At 39.7% G+C, this 21,011-nt stretch overlaps 1 protein-coding gene across 2 annotated transcripts in view; it reads left to right on the forward strand.

The window, feature by feature from the left end:
* Nucleotides 1–106: 106 nt before the first annotated feature.
* Nucleotides 107–21,011, forward strand: part of NSL1 (NSL1 component of MIS12 kinetochore complex) — a 40,318-nt gene continuing 19,413 nt past the window's right edge. For both annotated transcript variants that reach the window (XM_054712118.1, XM_008145981.3), the window contains exons 1-4: nt 107–340; nt 4,049–4,127; nt 8,333–8,463; nt 10,480–10,534. In XM_054712118.1, coding sequence (XP_054568093.1) covers nt 107–340; nt 4,049–4,127; nt 8,333–8,463; nt 10,480–10,534 — 499 coding nt within the window. The remainder of the gene's footprint in view (nt 341–4,048; nt 4,128–8,332; nt 8,464–10,479; nt 10,535–21,011) is intronic.

Here is a 21,011-nt window from a genome sequence, read left to right on the forward strand (position 1 = left end):
CCTGCTGCGGCGGCGCTCTGAGTTTCCGGCTGCACCCGGGCACTTTCCTCCGGTGGCACTCGCTTCCGCTCCCAGAGTTCCCGCCCCCCCGGTTCAAACTGGGAAAATGGCGGGGGCTCCCGAGTTGGCGAGCCTCTCGCCTCCGCGGGACGTGGAGCGAGTGGCCGGGACAGAAGACCGCACCCCGGGCCCCACCACTCCCCGTGAGGACTTCCGCGTGCGCTGCACCTCGAAGCAGGCCGTGCTGGAGCTGATGGAACTGTGCGGCCGCTTCGTGCGACAGCTCGGGGACGCGCTGCCGGAGGAGGTTCGGGAGCCCGCGCTGCGAGACGCGCAGTGGGTACGGGCCCAGTAGCCGGCACTTGTCGTTTCACCCTCTTCTTACCCGGTCTCAGGGCTCGAGAGGCTGCGCGGGCTTCGGCAGAGTTAGCGGTGCCCACGCTCAGGAGGAGAGCAGCCCGAGAAACGCGAGGGAACGGAATAGATCTAGTGGCCGCCGGGCATTATTAATTACCAACGCTGTCCTATAGGAAAGAACCAGGCGAGCTATGTAGGTAACTCACAGTTAAAAGTTAGAAAAGACAGGCGGAATTAATTGTAATAACAGACTTGACTTAACCCACTGTGACCAAGATAGCGTTTTACTTTGTAATGATAATAATAAAAACCCGAAGGAGATATTTTACATCCTTTTGTTAGTACCCAGCTTTTCACATTTGGTGTCTGAAACGTAACAGCTCATCTTCTTTCGGATTAGCCACATTTGAAGGCCTAGTAGCTCCCTATTCGAGTGCACGTAGACTCCGGGAGGATTTCTCCAGGAACCGGAATCCTGGAAGTTCAGTCGGGCGCCAGGCTAGCTTTTGGTCTTTCCTTTTGCCTGTTTTTTTAGAATGTCTTGTAAAGAGAGTGAAAACATCTCCCCTATAAGTCCAAAAGTAGATAAGGAAGCTGTCTTGATTATAAACTTCTCCTAAGATCATAACTGGCCCTTAGAGCACATTTCCCCTTCCTTTCTCAAATATTTTGTAAAGCCTTTGAAGATGTTTTTTTTTTGTTTGTTGTTTTTTTTGTGTTTGTTTTTTTTTTTTTGGAGGGGAATGGTACAACAAATTGAGGGATTGGTGGCTGTCATAACAAAGCACACATTTTATATGTAGAAAAAATAAGTTTGAAAATGTTATATGCAGCACACCTGGGAGTGTGAATGATCACAATGCAAACAAAAATAAAGGTTAAGTGGAAGACGAAGAAATACTCCCTGGGTTGTGGTGTATTCCAGTTTTGTATAAACAGTGGCTCTTATTCCCTCCTGTAACCAAAGGAAGAATAGACACTCTTAGTAGTTTTTTGGGAAGGAAACTGTTTTATTGTGTAAGGATCTTAGAGTTTGCCCCTTTCTAGGAACTGCTAAGGTAAACTACCAAGGAAATTGACTTGTGTTTTCTTTTAAATAAGAGAACAAATAAAAGGCAGAGGCTTTAATTATGTTGACATACCTCTATCTAAAACCACATAATATAGTAACAGATTTTCTTAAAAAAAAAAAAAATAGTATTGGTACAATTGTGCCAATGCCACAATGGCAATTTGTATTCACAAGTAATCCTTGGAAGCCCACATGTAAAGTAAATATTTTACTTTATAAAAATTTTAAAGTGTAAAATATGTACTTCACAATTATGCATTATTTGATTATGCTTATTTTTAATTATACAAAATACCAAATATATCCTCATTGTAAAAAGAAATAGCATAAAGCAAAGTCTTTGAATTTCCCTTCCCCATCCCTCTTCTTTCCTGGAAAGAACTTACTATTTTGGAGGGTACAAAGAGGATATATGATTTTATGATTTTACATCTCTCTCACTTCCTTTCTCTCTGTTTTTGTTTTGTTTTAAACATTGTGTCATGCTGATGTATTATTAGCAACTTGCTCTCCCCATTTTTTTCTTTTACCAAATATGTCAATATTATGTACAGATATACTTCATTCTTTTTAAGTATTGCATGGTATGGGTATATTGAATATTTAATCATTCTTCTAATTTTGAATTTAAAATTTGTGATTTTTCTCCTCAGTATTTTATTATTTCAAACAGTGCTAAAATAAAGATTCCTAATGCATCCTCTTTATGGTCTTACTAGAGGCCTGGTGCACAACATTTGTGCACTGGTGGGGGGTGCTCTCTCAGCCCGGGACCCCCGAGGGGTCCTTAGCACTGCTGCGGAGGTGGGAGAGGCCCCAGCTGCTGCATTCGCCAGCAGTGAGCCCGGCTTTTGGCTGAGCAGTGCTCCTTCTGTGGGAGCGCACTGACCACCAATGGGCAGCTTCTGCATTGAGTGTCTGCCCCCTGGTGGTCAGTGTGCATCATAGCGACCAGTCATTCAGCCATTCGGTTGATTTGCGTATTAGGATTTCACTTCTAGCAAGGTATCCTAACCTAAAGGACTATTCTCATCCTATATAATAAAACCCTAATATGCAAATCGACCGAACAGCTGAACGACTGGTTGCTATGATGCACACTGACCACCAGGGGACAGATGCTCAACACAGGAGCAGGCCCCAGGCCAGCCAAGGTGGGTGCCAGCAGGGCCCCCCCCCCCCCCCCCCCCCGATTGTCCTGCCGGTCGCTCCACAGATCGGCTCTGATCGCCAGCCAGGCCTGGAAACCCTACCCATGCATCAATTTTGTGCACTGGGCCTCTAGTTGTTAGATAATAGGGAATGTGTATTCAGAATTTTAGTGGTGCTTCCAAATTCCTTTAATCTTTTATTTTTTGTTAATCCTCACCCTAGGATATTTTTTACCATTGAAAAAGAGTGGAAGGAGGCGGGGGGGGGGGGGGGGGGGGAGAAAGAGAGGGAAACATCGATGTGAGAGAAACACATTGATTGGTTGCCTCCTGCACGTGCCCCGAACAGGGCTGGGAAGTGAATTGAACCCCTGACCCTTAAGTTTGCAGGCTGACACTGTAACCATTGAACAACACCAGCCAGGGCAGTCCTTTATTTTTTAATGTATTAACATTTTAAAAAATAATTCTTTATTGTTGAAAGTATTACATATGTCCCTTTCTTCCCCCCCCCCCCATTAGCCCCCTCCAGCCCACCCTCACCCCCTCCACCCCCGCCCCAGGTCTTCAGCACCCTATTATCTGTGTTCATGGTTATGCATATATGCATACAAGTTGATTTGGTTGATTACCTCCCACCCACCAACCCTCCCTGAATTCCCCTACAAAAAAATAGACTAGTACTGTGAATACCCATATATCCATCACCAAATTTAACAGTTATCAAAAATTTGTTACTTCCTATTTTCACACAAATTCAAGATGTCATGTGATTTCATCCTACATACTTCAGTATACATTTCTAAAAAATACAGTCCTTTATAAAGCAGACATAATTTCACTTTCTTTTAAGCATATATATTTTTCTTCTTGTTAACAATGACGTTCATTCACAGTATATGTGGACACTCTTGAGATTCAACCGAGCCCAAATTTGTTAGCTTTTATTTTTTTAAATTTCATTTAAGAAGTATATGTTTTTGTTTGAAAGACTATTCTAAAATTTTGGATTGAATTATCTCATAGGTAGTTTAATGGCTATCAGTGAAAATGTAGGTAGAATTAATTGCAATGGAATCTTCATTGAAAATAGTATACTAATAGGCTAGTCTGCTACTTTTTAAATATTCTCTTTCACAAATCTGAAATTATGCCCTGGCAGGCATGGCTCAGTGGTTAGAGTGTTGGCCTGCACGCCAAAGGTCGAAGGTTTGATTCCAGTCAAGAGTGGCACGTACCTGGGTTGCAGGTGTGGTCCCCGCCCCCGGTTGGGGCAAGTTGGGAGGCAACCAATCCATGTGTCTCTCTCACATCAATGTTTCTTTCTCTTCCCACCCACTCTAGAAATCAATGGAAAAAATATCCTCGGTGAGGATTAACAAAAAACAAACAAATTATCTTGCCAAAATGTTTAAATTCAGTATTTGAAGTTATTTTTAGTGACATTACTATTGTGAATTTATTGCAGACTTTTGAATCTGCTGTGCAAGAGAATGTCAGCATTAATGGGCAGGCATGGCAAGAAGCTTCAGATGATTGTTTCAGGGGTAAGTGATTTCACTTTCTCCTTCGGTTGCTAATTTCTGAGTTATTTTTGTAGCTATTTTATTTTGAATCCTCATTTTCAGTGTTACTTCTCTTTAAAATGTATTTTACTGGGAGGGGGGAGAGAAAACTAATCTAGAAGACTATTGAAGTTGTAATCTGAGGAAAACTATTGAAGTTGTAATCTGAGGAAAACAACTATTGAAGTTGTAATCTTGATCTTTATATTTCTGTCTGGCACTCTCAACGAGACTTTCATCTGATCAATCTTTAAAAGTACCCTTGTCAGTAGTTTATTGGAAAATATTGTGGAACTATCCCCAGATGAAGAAACAGGCCCAGAGAATTCCTATGATTAATACCTTATGAATCAAGTTGTATTTTTACAAGTGATTCTTAGACAGTGAAATACCCTTAAGAATGTGAAGTTAAACTATAGGAATTCTATGTCAAGTATGAGATCAATATATAGAGAAACATCCTTAAAAAGACAGAATATTTTCCTGGTCCAAAGCAGACTTGATTGTACCCTAACTAATGTTATTGACATATCTAAAGAAATCAAAGTTTTTGGTAGAAAGAAAATGTTCAGTGTAGGAAAAAAAAAATTCAGTAGAAAAATGAATGATCAGTGTGGAAAAAGAAGCACAATTCTTCAGCAATGTCCTGAAGAAGTGGGCCAGCGTGTTTTGTCTTTCCCCATAGTGGTATTATAGAGATCTGATCAGCATAGTTTAATACCACTTTTTACTGTTCTGATTACTCAGATACCTTTGAGCTGATTCCAAACCCATCAGATAACCCTCTGTGGTTGTAATTTTTCTTCTCAACATTGAGATAATACTTTGCCCAGAAGACTTTACTGTCTAATGCTTGGGATTATTACAGGGATAGGCAAAAGAAGGTTTACAGTTGTAATACAAACAAATAATCCTACCTAATAATAGAGCAATATGCAAATTGACTGCACCTTAGCTACGCCTAAGCCATGCCCACCAGCCAAGCCACGCCCACCAGCCAATCAGGAGCAAATATGCAAATAAACCCAACCAAGATGGCTACAGCCACTGAGAGCGGGAGGGAGGCTTGGGTTTCCGCGGTAACAAATGAAGCCATCCTGTTGCCGGCCTAAGCCTCCACTCAAGGCTACAAAGTTTCAGTTATAGAAGGTGAATTAACTCCAACAGAAATTGCTGTTGGCCGCGGAGCGAGCAGCAGGCTTGGCTTTGCTCCAGGCTACAAAGTTTCAATTGTAGAAGGTAAATAAATTCCAGATACCAGGGCCTCCTCTTGGGTCACCAGGGGGCGTCGCCGGCCTGCAAACCACCACAGGACCCTCGCTCAGGCCGTCCCACGCCCCAAGGGAACCCCCACCCATGCACCAGGCCTCTATCCTATCTAATAAAAGATTAATATGCAGATTGACCATCACTCCAACACACAAGATGGCTGCCCCCACGTGGTCAAAGATCCTGCCCCCATGTGGACACAAGATGGCCACCACAAGATGGCCAGCAGGGGAGGGCAGTTGGGAGGCACCAGGCCTGCAAGGGAGGGCAGTTGAAGGCGATAAACCCTGCAGGGGAGGGCAGTTAGGGGTGACCAGGCCGGCAGAGGAGGGAAGTTGGGGGCAAACAGGCTGGCTGGGGAGCAGTTAGGCATCAATCAGGCTGGCAGCGGAGTGGTTAGGGGGTGATCAGGCTGGCAGGCAGAAGCAGTTAGGGGCAGTCAGGAAGGCAGGCAGGTGATCAGTTGGGAGCCAGCAGTCCTGGATTGTGAGAGGGATGTCCGACTGCCCGTTTAGGCCCGATCCCTGATCAGTTGGACATCCCTCAAGGGGTCCCAGATTGGAGAGGGTGCAGGCTGGGCTGAGGGACACGCCCCCCCTCCGTGCACGAATTTCGTGCACCGGGCCTCTAGTATAATAATAAATAATAATACAAGAATAAACTGTTTCGTGCACTCACAACTATAAACCTACTTTTGCACATCCCTGTGTAGTAATTATCTCCTCAGAGTTACCAAATTGTACTTTCTGGTTTACGTATTAAGACATTAAAAACAGTAACACTGGATTTTTCAAATATTATTAGAGTGATTGTAGGGAAGAGGGAGTGTATCAGAACCATCTACAAGTTCAAGCTATACAGCCTTTACAGTGTCTTTATCTGACTCTTTTTCTCTAAGGTCATTTTGGAATTGCTTTGACTGCCTTTAGCAATAGGATTAATCAGTTTATAGATTAGCACATATATTTCCTGACAGGTTGGTAACCTGGGTGGAGTATGTATATCTTTGTCTCCTTTCCCCCTCATAACTGTGAGGGGAAATAGTTATAACCCTTGTACTTTTTTTTCATGGGCACTTGATAAATGTCAGCCACTATGCCAAATGTCGGGAGATAGATGCAAGGACATGGTCCTTACCATTTAGCAACTCATCATTAATGGAAGGAAATGGACAAGGAATCACTATACTCTTTGGGAAGTGGGAGTAGACATAACAGAGTAGGTTGTTAAATGCATGTAATAAATGAGAATGTGCTAGACAGAAAGGAAGTAGGAAGGACATTTCAAGTAGAGGAAACAGCATGTGCAAAGGCACAAAGGAGTGCTATGTTTTGAAAATGTCAGAAGTGAATTGGGAAAACTAATGGCGGATATGGTCAGAAAGGTAAGTTGGGGCCAGATCACAGAGAGCCCTCTAGGATGTGCTCAAGAATTTGTACTTTATCTTGTAGGTAATGGGGAACTGGTGAAGGCTTTTAAAATAGAACTTACACGAAAGCTAACTGCTGGCTCTGTGAGGGGATGAATTGGAGAAGGGAAAAATTCCAGGCGGGCGGACCTCAGGGAGGTTATTGCAGTAGTACAGCATAATACTGTCAAGATCTGCCCCATGACTGGGAAAGGAGAGAAAGAAAAAGGTGCAAGAGATGTTCAGCAGGTAGAATTAATATGATTTGTATCTGATCCTGATACATAGAAGCAATAAGTAAGCTTCACAAGGGCAGAGGTTTTTGTCTATTTTATTCACTGAGGTCATTGTATAAATGAGTGAACAAACAAATGAATGAGCAAATGAATGAATATAGGAATATACGTATAAGTGAAAGCAACATCTTTTCTGCCCCTTAACTGCCCTGAGTGGATTTGATTTCAGGACGATTGACCAGGCACATTTAAAAATTAAAATGTAAGTTCCTTGAGAGCAGGGACTATATATATTTTTTCTCATTACTATGTTTTCAATACTTAGCTTGACATACAGTAGGCACCCACTAAATATTTGTTAAATTAATGACTCTTCCCTGCTCAAATTGTTTATACATTTCACTTGCAGGCTTTATCATTAGGTGGCGCTAAGAAACCATTTTCTTCCCTACATAGATTAGCTGGGAGACTTGATATTTTTCTGTGTGAAATAGTACATTCTTCCTTTCAGGTTACTGATTGAACTTTTCAAATGGAAAAATTAAAATTTAGGGAAGGCTGCTCATTTAAATGACTTTTTAAAGTAAGAAATGACCGTATCTCTTTTAATACTCTTCAAAATAATTTAGTTGGACTTAATATTTGTTACATACATGAAAGGCCATACTGCACCTCAGTTATCTCTACCAATATGTAAATATATGCTGATATATATCAGCAGTGTCTAAAAATGTTTCCAAGAAATATGTATGGTACTTCTCACTAATGAAGCTTTGACACAGCGGAACACAAGCTATAAGACCAGTTAAGCTGATGGCCTTTAGTGTTTAATAAAACTTTTAAAAAATTTACTGATTTTAGAGAGAAAGGAAGGGAAAGAGAGAAACATTGATTCTTTTCTCCACGCATTTATATATTCATTGGTTGCTTCTTGTATGTGCCTTGACCTGAGATCGAACTGCAACCTTGGCATATTGGGACGATGCTCTAACCAACTGAGCTAACTGGCCAGGGCCTCTTTCCTCTCTATAACTGTAAGAGTGTTAAAATAGAAGTTAGTATTTAATATTTTTTAAAAAATAGGTTTCTCTGATTAATCAATTGTTCAATATATGAATGAATCAATCACCAAAGTGAGGGCATCCACTAACTTGCCATATTTGTTTTCCTTAATTATTTTGTGTTTTCTAAATTTAGCTTAATTACATTACATTCTATGTAGAATATAAACAATTGTTTTAAGGAATTTTTTGATATTTTTTTTCTTTAAATAGATTCTGATATCAAAGAACTTGAAGATCATTTTGATGAAATCATAGTAGACTTAGCCACGAAACGTAAGCAGTATCCCAGAAAGATCCTTGAATGTGTCATAAAAATTATAAAAGCAAAACAAGAAATTCTGGTAAGATGATTTATCTTTAAAATAGTCAAGTTTATGTTATGTCTCTTTTACTACAATACAAAATTAAACTATAGAAATTGTGTAGAGATAAATGACTTTTTTATTTTTCTTTCTTTAATTACTACTGTTTTTGTCTCTTGAAGACTTTTTTCTGTTCTAACATACTAACATAGACTTTGAAGATGGAAGATTGACAATGACTTTATAATTCTGATACCAGGAAGGAAAAAGAAAAAGAATTTTATTTTTTAAGGCTTTTCTTTCTATTTGTCATTTGCGTTTAGCATATTATTTGTATATGAGTACATATTTTGTAAATTCATGGCGAAGACTGAGTACCTTTTCATAATACTGAAATTTGCTTTATGAATTGTGTGTAATTTGTTTAGCTCCCAAAGTCATGATGGGTCAAGAGTGGCTTTGGCCTCTGCAGCTAGAAATAACATGTTGTTTTACATTGTGATATACTGTTTGCCCTTAGTTTTTAAAATGAACATACTTTACATATAAATCTTTTGATTACTTTCCTTTCAGAAATTATTTTAGACAGTAAAGGCAATATTTTAGTCATTCTATGAGAAAAAAATAATTATAAGCAGAATTTTTCCTTTTTTCTTCTGTAGCACTTATTCTTCAAAGAAATACCCTGCTTTATTCCCCACCCCCTTTTTAAGGTTTTCTTAGGAAAGACATTCAGAATGTGTCTTTCCTATTAACTACCCCTCCTTCCCTAAAAAAAACACACCTAGTAATCAGTATTGCATAAAGGAAAGAAAGTTGGCAGGCCTAGATGAGGTACTACTGTGGAAGTTTAAAAGTGATGCAAAACGGATGGGGTGAAGATACTAAAGACAGCTTCTGTTTTTTATTTTAATTTTTTAAATTATTTTAAAGAGAGGACATAGAGTCGACTTTTTAAAAAATATATATTTTTATTGATTTCAGAGAGGAAGGGAGAGGGAGAGAGAGAGAGACATCAATGATGAGAGAGAATCATTGATCAGCTGCCTCTTGCACTCCCCCACTGGGGATCGAGCCTGCAATCCTGGCATGTGCCCTTGACCGGAATTGAACCCAGGATCCTTCAGTCTGCAGGCCGATGCTCTATCCACCGAGCCAAACCAGCTAGGGCAAGACAGCTTCTTTTTTAAAATTTATTTTTTATTTTAATTTATTATTTTTTTATTTTCAAGAAAAATGACTTTAAGTATAATGTTACATCCAATAAACATTAATATTCAAGAAAAAAAGATTTAAAATATAATAATATTACCAAAACTGTACTGACATAGCATAATATCACAAAAGTTGTAGGAAATATTAAAAATCTGCAAATAACAGGATTACTTCTATTCGAAGATAGCTTCTTTTCTCTCTTGCTCAATCCCTCCACCACCACCCCCAGCCCCAGCCCCCAGCCCCCAAGACAGCTTTTTAAAAAACCTTTTTGGCTCTTGCTAGCTTTGGACAAGAGTAAGGAGGAAGATTTTCCTCTTTCTTTTTGCCTGAATTGTGGATCCTGTTCCTGTAATTCTGCTACTGTAGTCCTAGTGTATCACAGGATATATACTGTAGACTTTAATGTGCTGACATGGCAGTGGCAGCCACTTTTAAAAACAGTTTCTGTGGGAATATGAGTTCTGAGTTTCAAACCCTTCCTTGTCTTAAAGTGAACTTTTGAAAAACAGTTCACTTATAATTTGGAGACTACCTAGTACTTGAAACACAAAATTTAGTCTCTGTGCCTTTAATTTGCTTGATTGCTTTTCTTAAATTTTTTATGGTGTAATTTCTTAGTGTATGCAGTAGGTGGCAATACTGTGAAAGGTATAGTTCAGACTTAGATTTGATCTTTTCTTCTTTTCCTCTCCCTTTCCTACAGATTGCAGGATTTCATTTTGGGGGGCAAAAGAATGATACTACTAATAGTATATTTGCTTACATTAGATGAAGAACATGTTTATATGAGGCATGAAGTGGTGAAATTAAATCTGTTTTAATTTATATTATGTTTAGAAGGAATATCACCCTGTTGTACACCCAGTGGACCTAAAATATGATCCTGATCCAGGTGAGTCTGTTCATTTGTGGTAAAATCAGCTTGTAACTTTTATGGGTTCCTGATACTCATTTAAAGGTGTCAGCATCAAGGGCTGATGCTCTAACTCACTATCAGCCAGCCATGTTTAGCTCTTTACTAAGGATATGAGAAGTTGCTCTAAACCTACTGACTCAGAATCTCTAGGAGTAGGACACAGAAATCTGGGCTTTATAAAGCTTTCTCCTGACCTAGACTATTATAACAGCTTTCCATTCTCTAACTTTTATTATAATACTCTCCCATCTCTAACTTTGCACTACGGCCAGAATTATACTATTCAAGTACTCATGGTGTCACTTCCCAGTGTCACCTTCATTGGTTTTTTCATCCTTTACAAAATAAAATCCACTAAAAATACAATGTTGAACTTAAGAGATGTATACACTTGTTTACACCTTTCAACTCAATTCTGTTTCCATTTAGATCCATCCTCTAAAAGAGAGAAATCAAATTGATACAAAGTTATGTAAATGCAGAAACAAGTGGCATTGCTAAAAATGTGGGATCATTACATTTTTAAGTGGCTCTATTCTCACATTTAAAAATTTGTAACAATTTTTCTAAGAAACCTTTTGGAATTTACTTTTGGCATGCAAAAGTACTGCTTCTGAGCTATTAAAAAAATTGTTAAGACCTGATTTATTTGCAAGGGATAGTTATACATATGGCTTTGAGGACTTTACCTTTGTTGAATTCTGAGCTACCAGAAAGGTGTCCTTGCCCTCCCCAAATCCCCCAAGTTAATGGAATAAATTACGAAGGGAAAATACAAGCATAAAGATACTCTGAAAGTGCTTAAAATCACAGCATTCACTGTGTTTGAAATAAAAATTGACCTAGACTTAATGCTTAGTTGTCATGGTTCACCAAAAAGGGATAGTTGCCAAATGCAGTGGTTGAAATATACTTGTTTTGGTTTTGAGCAACATAAAAATAAGAATCGAAACTTGTGGTATCATAATATACTCAAGTATTATGACTCTTTAGACACAGTTAATTCCCTGTAAAGAAACTTGGTGACCTTTTTATCTTAGGAAGGAAAACAGATTTGCTTTAATGATCCCTTAAACATCTACATGATTTTATTCCTACCATTCCATTAATGTAATATTAGAAAAATCTCTGTATCATATGATTCTGACTTCAAAAGTAAGCAAAAGAATAATCAGAGTCTATCTTCTGGATAAATTTTGAGGAGATTTGGTCATTATACATTTTCATAATGTTTATAAGTTTAGAATAGCATCAGCTCTTTAAGCACAGCAAAATTAGCTTGCAGTTGTATTAGCTTGCTGTACACCCTTGGACAAGTCATTTCAAGCATTAGTTTCCTTATGATAAGGGACCTAATGCTTTCTGTGTGAATACCAACTCTAACTAAATATTAATAGAAATGTTCCTACCTACTTATTTTAGGTCATTTATGAATTACATGAGATAAGGGGCTCTGTATAACTAAGATACATGAATAGTAATTGGTAAGGAGATGCTATATAATAATAACCCTATTATAAATTTTATCCCATTTACAATGGTTTGCCTTTTAATATTACATAGCTTATAATGCATTTAGCTGGTAAAATCATACAAAATTAATTAAAATGGCTTAATGTGAAAAATAAATTTATATGGAACATAAAAATCTAAATAAGCTGCATGATAAAACTTATTGGAACTTCTTGAAAGTTTCTTTTTGTTATTAGACTATTAAGTGATATCAAATGTTTTTGAAAGCTGACACTTTTAAAAAAGGTGGTCTGGTTTTCAAAACAATATAGTCTTCCCTCGGTAACTGGGAGGATTGGTTCCAGGACCTCCCACAGATATAAAAATCCACAGATGCGTAAATCCTTTTCATAATCTACTCACATCCTTCTGTATAATTTAATTATCTCTAAATTACTTATATCTAATACAATGTAAGTGCTTTGTAAATAATTGTTATACTATATTGCTTAGGGAGTAATGAGAAAAAAAGTCCATACAGACACAATTATCACAGGCCTAACTACATCGTACATGTCAGCAACAATGTAACTTTTTTTTCTCCCCCAAATATTTTCAATCCATGCTGGTTGAATCCATGGATGTAGAATCCCAGATACAGAGGACCAACTGAACATAGGCAGTGTACACTGTGTAACATTGATTTGGCATAGTTATGTTAGGAACTTTAGGGAATACAGAGGTAAGGTAAAGTACACAGATGCTCCCCATAAAGAGCTTATGTCTGAGTGGAAGAAATAGGAGATGAACTTAAAACAGGATTCTATCGTGTCCTCTAACTTGTTCCTTTCCCAGTTTTCTTCCTCGGATAAAATGGCACCTTCATGTACACATTGCTTTAGCCACAGTTAACCTTGAGTTTTTCCTCTTCTGAGCTCCTCATATCCAGTCTATCAATAAGTTCCACAAATTATTCCATGGAAATAGAATTTTACTTGAATCTACTTCATCTCATTATTATCACCTCGAGTCTCGGTCACCATTACTGTAGCCAGGATTTCTACACATGCTTTCTAGAAGGGCTTCCTGTTTCACTCTTGCTCTCTTCCATTTCATTGTGTAGACATCAGGCACGATTGATTTTTAAAAAATTATTTAAAATATATCAAACAGAAAATATGGAGTACAGCATAATGTCATCTTTGTACCTACCACTCATACTTTACGGCTATTCACATTTTGCCAAGCTTGCTTCCGACCTTTTCAGGAGCTAAAAGGTATGGATATAGTGGAAACTTTCTTTGTAGCCCTCCACGATCCCATTCCACCCCTCTTCAGAAGTAACCACTATCCTCAAGCTGAGTGGATCCTTCGTATTCATGCTCTCATAAGACAGTTTGTAAACATAGAGGTTATTTGTTTTTTTCGAAGAGTGGATAAGATTCATCCATAAAATTGTTTAAGCCTAGGGTGCTTGTCTGTGGAGGTGATATTTGACTTAACCGATTTAGTATAGTTTTCTACTTTTTTTTTGTTCATAGAAATATTAATTGTGTATATACTTGGGATATTCTTTTGAAATTTTCTGTATTCATTCAATGATGTTTTGGACAAAGATGGGGAGTTTGTGAACTTCAAGTCAACTTGACTAGAAGTCTAAGATACTTTTAAAAACACAAATCGGCTTTCATTCTCTGCTTAAAATCCTAAAAACTTCCAATTTTAAAATCCTATCTAATAAAGAGGTAATATGCATATTGACTGTCACTCCAACACACAAGATGACTGCCCCCATGTGGTCAAAAATGGCCACCCCAATGTGGGCATAAGATGGCCACCTCAAGATGGCCAGCAGGGAAGGGCAGCTGGGGGGGGGAACAGGCCTGCAGGGGAGAACAGTTGCGGGTGACAAGGCCAGCAGGGGAGGGCAGTAGGGACGGATCAGGTGTGCAGGGGAGGGCAGTTAGGGGGAACCAGACCTGCAAGGGAAGGCAGTTGGGGGGGACCAGGCCTGCAGGGGAGAGCAGTTAGGGTGACCAGGCCTGCAGGGGAGGGCAGTTGGGGTTACCAGGCCTGCAGGGGAGGGCAGTTGGGGTGACCAGGCCTGCAGGGGAGGGCATTGGGGGGGGGGGCCAGGCCAGCAGGGGAGGCCAGTTGGAGGTGACCAGGCCAACAGGGGAGGGCAGTTGGGGGTGACCAGGCCTGCAGGGGAGGGCAGTTGGGGGGACCAGGCCTGCAGGGAAGGGCAGTTGGGGGGACCAAGCCTGCAGGGGAGGGTAGTTGGGGGGGACCAGGCCTGCAGGGGAGGGCAGTTGGGGGTGACCAGGCCAACAGGGGAGGGCAATTAGGGGCAACCAGGCTGGCAAGGGAGGGCAGTAAGGGGTGACCGGGCCAGCAGGGGAGGGCAGTTGGGGGCAACCATGACTGCAGGGGAGGGCAGTTAGGGACAATTGGGCTGGCAGGGGAGCAGTTAGGCATCGATCAGGCTGGCAGGGGAGTGGTTAGGGGGTGATCAGGCTGGCAGGCAGAAGCGGTTAGGGGCAATCAGGCAGGCAGGCGAGCGGTTGGGAGCCAGCAGTCCTGGATTGTGAGAGGGATCCCAGATTAGAGAGGTTGCATGCTGGGCTGAGGAACAAACTCCCCCCCCCTGCACAAATTTTGTGCACCGGGCCTCTAGTATACAATAAACTTCAAACTTCTTGGCATTCCCTTACATGATCTGGCTCCCACTTACCTCTCCAAATTCATTTCAGGCACATTCCTCCTTACTCTAACCACCCTAATTAAAATAGCCTCTCCTCAGTTCTCAGTCATAACACTTATTTCCTTAATAGCATTTGTCACAATATGTAAGTATTTGTGTGTTCCCTTGCTTATGGTCTATCACAAAACTGGAAGGTCCATGAGCTTTCTTATTAGAGTTTGCATTATATGTAGCCAGCATATGGCACCATGCTCAATAAATACTGAATGACCACTCTTCATCCACACAGTCAGTATGTTTATTGAGTGAAAGCTATATGCCAGAACTGTTCTCAATGTGGAGGATAAAATGGTGGCTAATGGTGGCCAACACAGACAAGGTCCTTGCTCTATGGATCTTACATTCTCGTGGGAACAGAAGATTATAAACAAATCTAAAAATAAATAATATCAGCACTAGGGTGGTTGTTTAGGTATGGGAAACACTTTTCTGAGGAAGTAACAAAAAGGAATTTATCTTGTGACAAGAGGAAGAGCTTTTCAGTTAGAAGAGCTAGAACAAGTTCCTATGTTAAGAATGGGCTTGAATATTTATGGAACAAAAGACCACTGAGGCTGTAGTGGAGAGAATAGAGGGAAAGAGCATTACAGGATAAGGCTTAGGCTAGATAACACAGCTAGGAGTTTGAAAGTCTTTGGTGCCATAAGAGAAATACAGCTCTTCAGTACTGAAGGAGCTGGTGGGGTGCAGGTGGGAGCGGATGCAGAGGGTTACACACCTGCTACAGATCTGTTTAAGTTGTAGCATAAGGTTATCTTCCAGAAAGTCATAAATCACTGCTCAATTTTTGGTTTCATTTTTACCAGGGATGCTGCTTTACTCTTTATGGTTCTTATGCCTTTAGTTACTCCTTTAGAACCAGTACAAGCCAGGCATTCTAAGTTATGTGTGCTCATGTATATGCTTGCTCACTCATGCTCTAAAATACATTAGAAATAGAAAGGAAGCACTCAGTTAATGCTTTTTTGATGAATTTCTGAATTTTTGCAGGCTTTTGGAATTTTATGTTTCCTAGTTTAGTCAGTGCAGTGACCTGAAAGCAAAACTAGGTTGATTACTCAATCTTTCACTTCCACTTTTTCATTTCCCTATGTTTTAGAAAGACAGTGACTAGGGAAGGCAGTATCTTCAAGGGTGCTTAACTTCCACATTTTTAAAAAATATATATTTTATTGATTTTTTGCAGAGAGGAAGGGAGAGGGATAGAGAGTTAGAAACATCAATGAGAAAGAAACATTGATCAGCTGCCTCCTGCAAACCCCCTGCTGGGGATGTGCTCACAACCAAGGTACATGCCCTTGACCGGAATCGAACCTGGGACCCTTCAGTCCGCAGGCCGACACTCTATCCACTGAGCCAAACCAGTTAGGGCTAACTTCCACATTTTAAAGAACAAACTTGTTTTTAATATCCTTGCATCAATCTTCTGATTAGCTGTCTACCAATAGGATGAGTTTTCATAATCTTTTGTGATCCTACTAGTAAAACTAATAATTGCTTCCATATTGTCTTCTTATTCAAAATGTTCTTTGAAGTTAATTAAAGAGACTTTTCCCCCTCATCCTTCACTAAACATGTAGTGATGACAAGGAGCTATTTTAAGTTTATCTACAGTAGACTTGATGATACTTCCAGTTCTTTTGCTGACCTTATATAAGCAGAGGACTTAAGAGCCAGTTCCTCTTCTTCCTAATAATGCCAACTTGCTTAAGCCACTGCCAGCATTTTTACAGGTAGCCACCCACTTACAAATTGTTATGTTTCAAGAATTCATATTTAACCTGAGCTTTGGAATTTGAAATGCATTTCCCCCTGAAAAACATTTACAAATCTTATCTATATACTAAAAGCCTAAGCGACTGTTACGGTGGAATGACCAGAACGACTGGTTGCTATGATGTGCACTGACCACCAGGAAGCAGACACTCAATGCAGGAGCTGCCCCCTGGTGGTCTGTGCACTCCCACAGGGGGAGCACTGCTCAGCCAGAAGCCAGGCTCACGGCTGGTGAGCGCAGCGTGGTGGTGGGAGCCTCTCTCGCCTCCACAGCAGCAGTAAGGAGTAGTGAGCAGGCGGGTGGTAAGGAGCGAGGGATCCTGGACTGCAAGAGGCACGTGGGGAGCGGGTCTAAGCCAGCAGGCGGACATCCCCTGAGGGGTCCTGGACTGTGAGAGGGTGCAGGCCAGGCTGAGGGGAACCCCCCCCCCCTCAGTGCATGAATGTCATGCACCGGGCCTGTAGTGGTATTATAAATGGGTAAGTTTCTAGGCTAACATTTAAAGACCTGTTTAACCTATCAAGTAGCTGAACTACTATATTTGTGATGAAAAATATTAGGAATTTCTCATATCAGATGCACATTAGTTCTACTACATGTTGTCTAAATAGGATTTGGGATCCCTAAACACCTTTGTTTATGATGAGAGGGTAAATAGTGGTGCCATGAAGATGTTCCCATCAAGGCTGTGGAGAGAAAGCCATTGCGAATGTGTGTGGCTCCATCTCTTGCAGGGCAGCAACCAGCCATCGGCATGGAGACCGTCTTGAGTCAAGTGTTTGTATATCAGGGGTATCTATAGGTTCTAACTAGTTACAAAATAATCTTGAGAGAGTGAGTGAAAAGTTTATATATTTTGAAATTTCTGAAGCAGATATTGATGTTGGAAAATGTTTTTGATGCATTTACAGATAACAGCCACATATTTAGTGATCATTTTTATATTTGTTTTTCTCCCCTTTATATATTATATTTTAAATCTTTGTGTATTTGGTTTTATTCTTAAAATGGATTCTTTTTAGTTTTCAATTAAAGGAATTTAATTCACTTAACTTAAAGGTACTGTAATATTAATAGTTAAAATGGATTTAACTAAAGAATTGTTCTATTTTTAATTCTTTACTAGGCATAATATATTTTTATTTCAAGAGGTTTTCATGCCATAACTAGTTTGGCTCAGTGGACAGAGTGTCAACTTGTGGACTGAAGGGTCCTGGGTTCGATTTTGATCAAGGGCACATTCCTGGTTGCAGGCTCAATTCCCATAGGGGGTGTGCAGGAGTCGACCGATCAATGATTCTCTCATCATTGATGTTTCTATCTCTCTCTCCCTCTACCGTCCTTTCTGAAATCAATAAAATCATTTTTTTTTTTTTAAAAAAGAGGATTTCAGCCAAAGCCGGTTTGGCTCAGTGGATAGAGCGTCGGTCTGCGGACTGGAGGGTCCCAGGTTCGATTCCGGTCAAGGGCATGTACATTGGTTGCGGGCACATCCCCCGGTGGGGGGTGTGCAGGAGGCAGCTGGTCGATGTCTCTCTCTCTCATCGATGTTTCTGGCTCTCTATCCCTCTCCCTTCCTCTCTGTGAAAAATCAATAAAATATATTTAAAAAAAAAAAAAAAAAAAGAGGATTTCATTATGTTGGAGCTAATTTTTGACCACTTTTAGATTTTATTCTTATGAGTATAGTGTGATTTTTGACAAAGTGATGTTTTGGAAAGTTATTTATAGAATATAGAAGAGCAAGTGTTTTGGATTCTAGGAAGTATGGTTCCACTTCTATTCAATTCTGGGTACATTTTTCAGCTCTTGCAGCTTGTTTCCTTATCTATAAAAGGAGGCTAATGAAACCTGCTTGCCTCACAGGGTTGCTAAAGGTATTACATAAGATTGATTGTGTATGCCAGCTCATACTACTATAGGGATGGGCTGTCAGAGGATCAGTTAGGGAAAGTTTTCATGCTGTTGTGTTTCTCTTCTCTGAACTCTTTCTTTTTGTAACCTAGTTTCTCAAAAGAATAATCTATACTGATTAGCTTCACTTTTAATCTCTCCCTTTGTAAAAAAACAAAAACAAGAACACAAGAACAGCAGTATTTAGTATTAACGTTTGTAATGTTAATTGCTTTAGTTTTTTGTTTGCTTTCATGTCTATCAATTTTTTCCTGTACACCCCGATAGGACTGTAAAATTCCTCTCACTGTGGTAAACACTTCAGGTTATCCATCAAATCCATTTTTAAAACCTTTTTCTTTTTCTTGAGATATTCCTCTGGGAGCATTTTTGCCTTCCTGTTCTAATCTGGAATGGTTGCTCTCTAGGCCTGGTGCAAAACTTATATCCTGTCTGTTCCTTTCCTCATCACCCTGGGAATTTCCTTTCCTTCTCTAATGTTTTGAATCATGTTTCCTGGTTCCTGTCTTTTCTTCTTTCTTGATTTATTCCCTTGTTTTGGTATAGCACTTTCTCTTCCACCCTACTTCCTACCCCGCCTCCTCTCCAGCCTCCAGCATCAAATCCGTTTAAGGCCGTGGTCGGCAAACTGCAGCTCGCGAGCCACATGCGGCTCTTTGGCCTCTTGAGTGTGACTCTTCCACAAAATACCACAGCCTGGGCGAGTCTATTTTGAAGAAGTGGTGTTAGAAGTTTAAGTTTAAAAAATTTGGCTCTCAAAAGAAATTTCAATCATTGTACTGTTGATATTTGGCTCTGTTGACTAATGAGTTTGCCGACCACTGGTTTAAGGCGACTCTCTTTATAACACCTGTGAAGCTTTTACTCTCCTTTGAATTCCCCTGTTGGATTGACCTCACCCTCTTTGTGCCTCCACAGAACCTTCTATCATAGCCTTGTTCATCATATGTATGGAGCACTCTACATGTCAAGCACTGTGTTCAACACTGGGGAGTCCAAGATTGAGAGAATGAGGTTCTTGTTCCCAAGCAAGTTCTGATAGAGAACGAACACCTTGGTTCTCACTGGAGGCAGTACTACCCCCTAGTGGTCCTTTTGAAAAAGTGGGGGTTCAGAGTGTTGGCCTGTGGACAGAAGAGTCCCGGGTTCGATTCTGGTCAAGGGTATATGCCTGGGTTGCGGGCTCAATCCCCAGTAGGGGTCGTGCAAGAGGCAGCCAATCAATGATTCTCATCATTGATGTTGCTATCTCTCTTCTCTCTCCCTTCCTTTCTGAAATCAATAAAAATGTATTTTGAAAAAGTGGGGGTTGGAAAGTGTTTGGTTAACCACAGTAATTGCGGCGGGGGGTGGGGGGGAGAGAGGGTACAGCTGGCATTTTGTAGTCAGAAGATAAGAATACTGAATGTCTTCTATGTCCAGCACAGTTTTAAAATATTCCACCAGACATTTATGTGTGAATATATGTTTATAATTATCCAAGCCTGGGGTCTGACTCCTTTTTACACACAAACCCAAACTACTCTTGGTACTTTTTACATTGTCATTGCTTGTGCAGCAGATGGAGAACAGCTATTGTTGTCCATCAGTGTGGGTTTATAGACAATTAAGAAAAAGGAGCACGTGTTTTTAAAAAATTAAGGATACCTTGGATGATAGATTCTTTTGTAAACCGTGCAATAACAATGAAAAAGAATATGATTGTCTTGCCCTATACATAAAAGTAGGATAATTTTCTAGAGTAAATATTTAAAAAGATTTTGTTTGTTATTGTGTGTATGCGTGTATATACTGGATTAGGGTGTACATACAGTGCACAGCTTGATGACTTTATATCCACACATACACATAAACACATGTAACTCTACCTTGCTCTAGAATGTGGTGTGTCTGCATAGTTGGGAAACAGGATAAACTTATTTTTAAACAGTGTGTTAGATATATTTTCAAGTAATATGCCCATTGCATTTTCATGTGTACAATAAATATAATTGTTAGACTATAGGGGCCTATAGGCTTTGGTAGCAATTACATTGCTATTTTTACTAACCTCAAATTGAAATTTAGAATGCAGGAAATGGTGGTAATACTAGCCATACCTGTAACTTTTTTTGCTACTAGAAGCCACAGATATTTTCAGTTTTAGTTGTTGCAGATACTTCACAATATTGTTTATACTCATTATTTTCATATTACAGTAATTATCAGACCTGCCACTTGATGATGTTATTTATATCATTAGTAAAGGGACACATATTACATATACAACTTTTAAATAATCACATTTTTAAATTTTATTTTAAAACATTCTGAAATTCTAGAGTAAGCAAAACTAATGTATAATGATAGAAATCACATGAATTGTTGCTTCTTATAGAGAAGGTTGACTGGGGAAGGGGAACAAAAGAATTTTCTAGAGTGATAGAAATGTCCATCCTGGTATATATTTGTTAAAGGTGATTGAATGCTAAACTTAAAATATACATTTCACTGTATGAAAATTATATCTCAATTAAAAAAACCAGTACATTAAAAACAATATTCTG

This window comes from Eptesicus fuscus, chromosome 22, assembly GCF_027574615.1.
Source record: "Eptesicus fuscus isolate TK198812 chromosome 22, DD_ASM_mEF_20220401, whole genome shotgun sequence".
Lineage (NCBI taxonomy): Eukaryota > Metazoa > Chordata > Mammalia > Chiroptera > Vespertilionidae > Eptesicus > Eptesicus fuscus.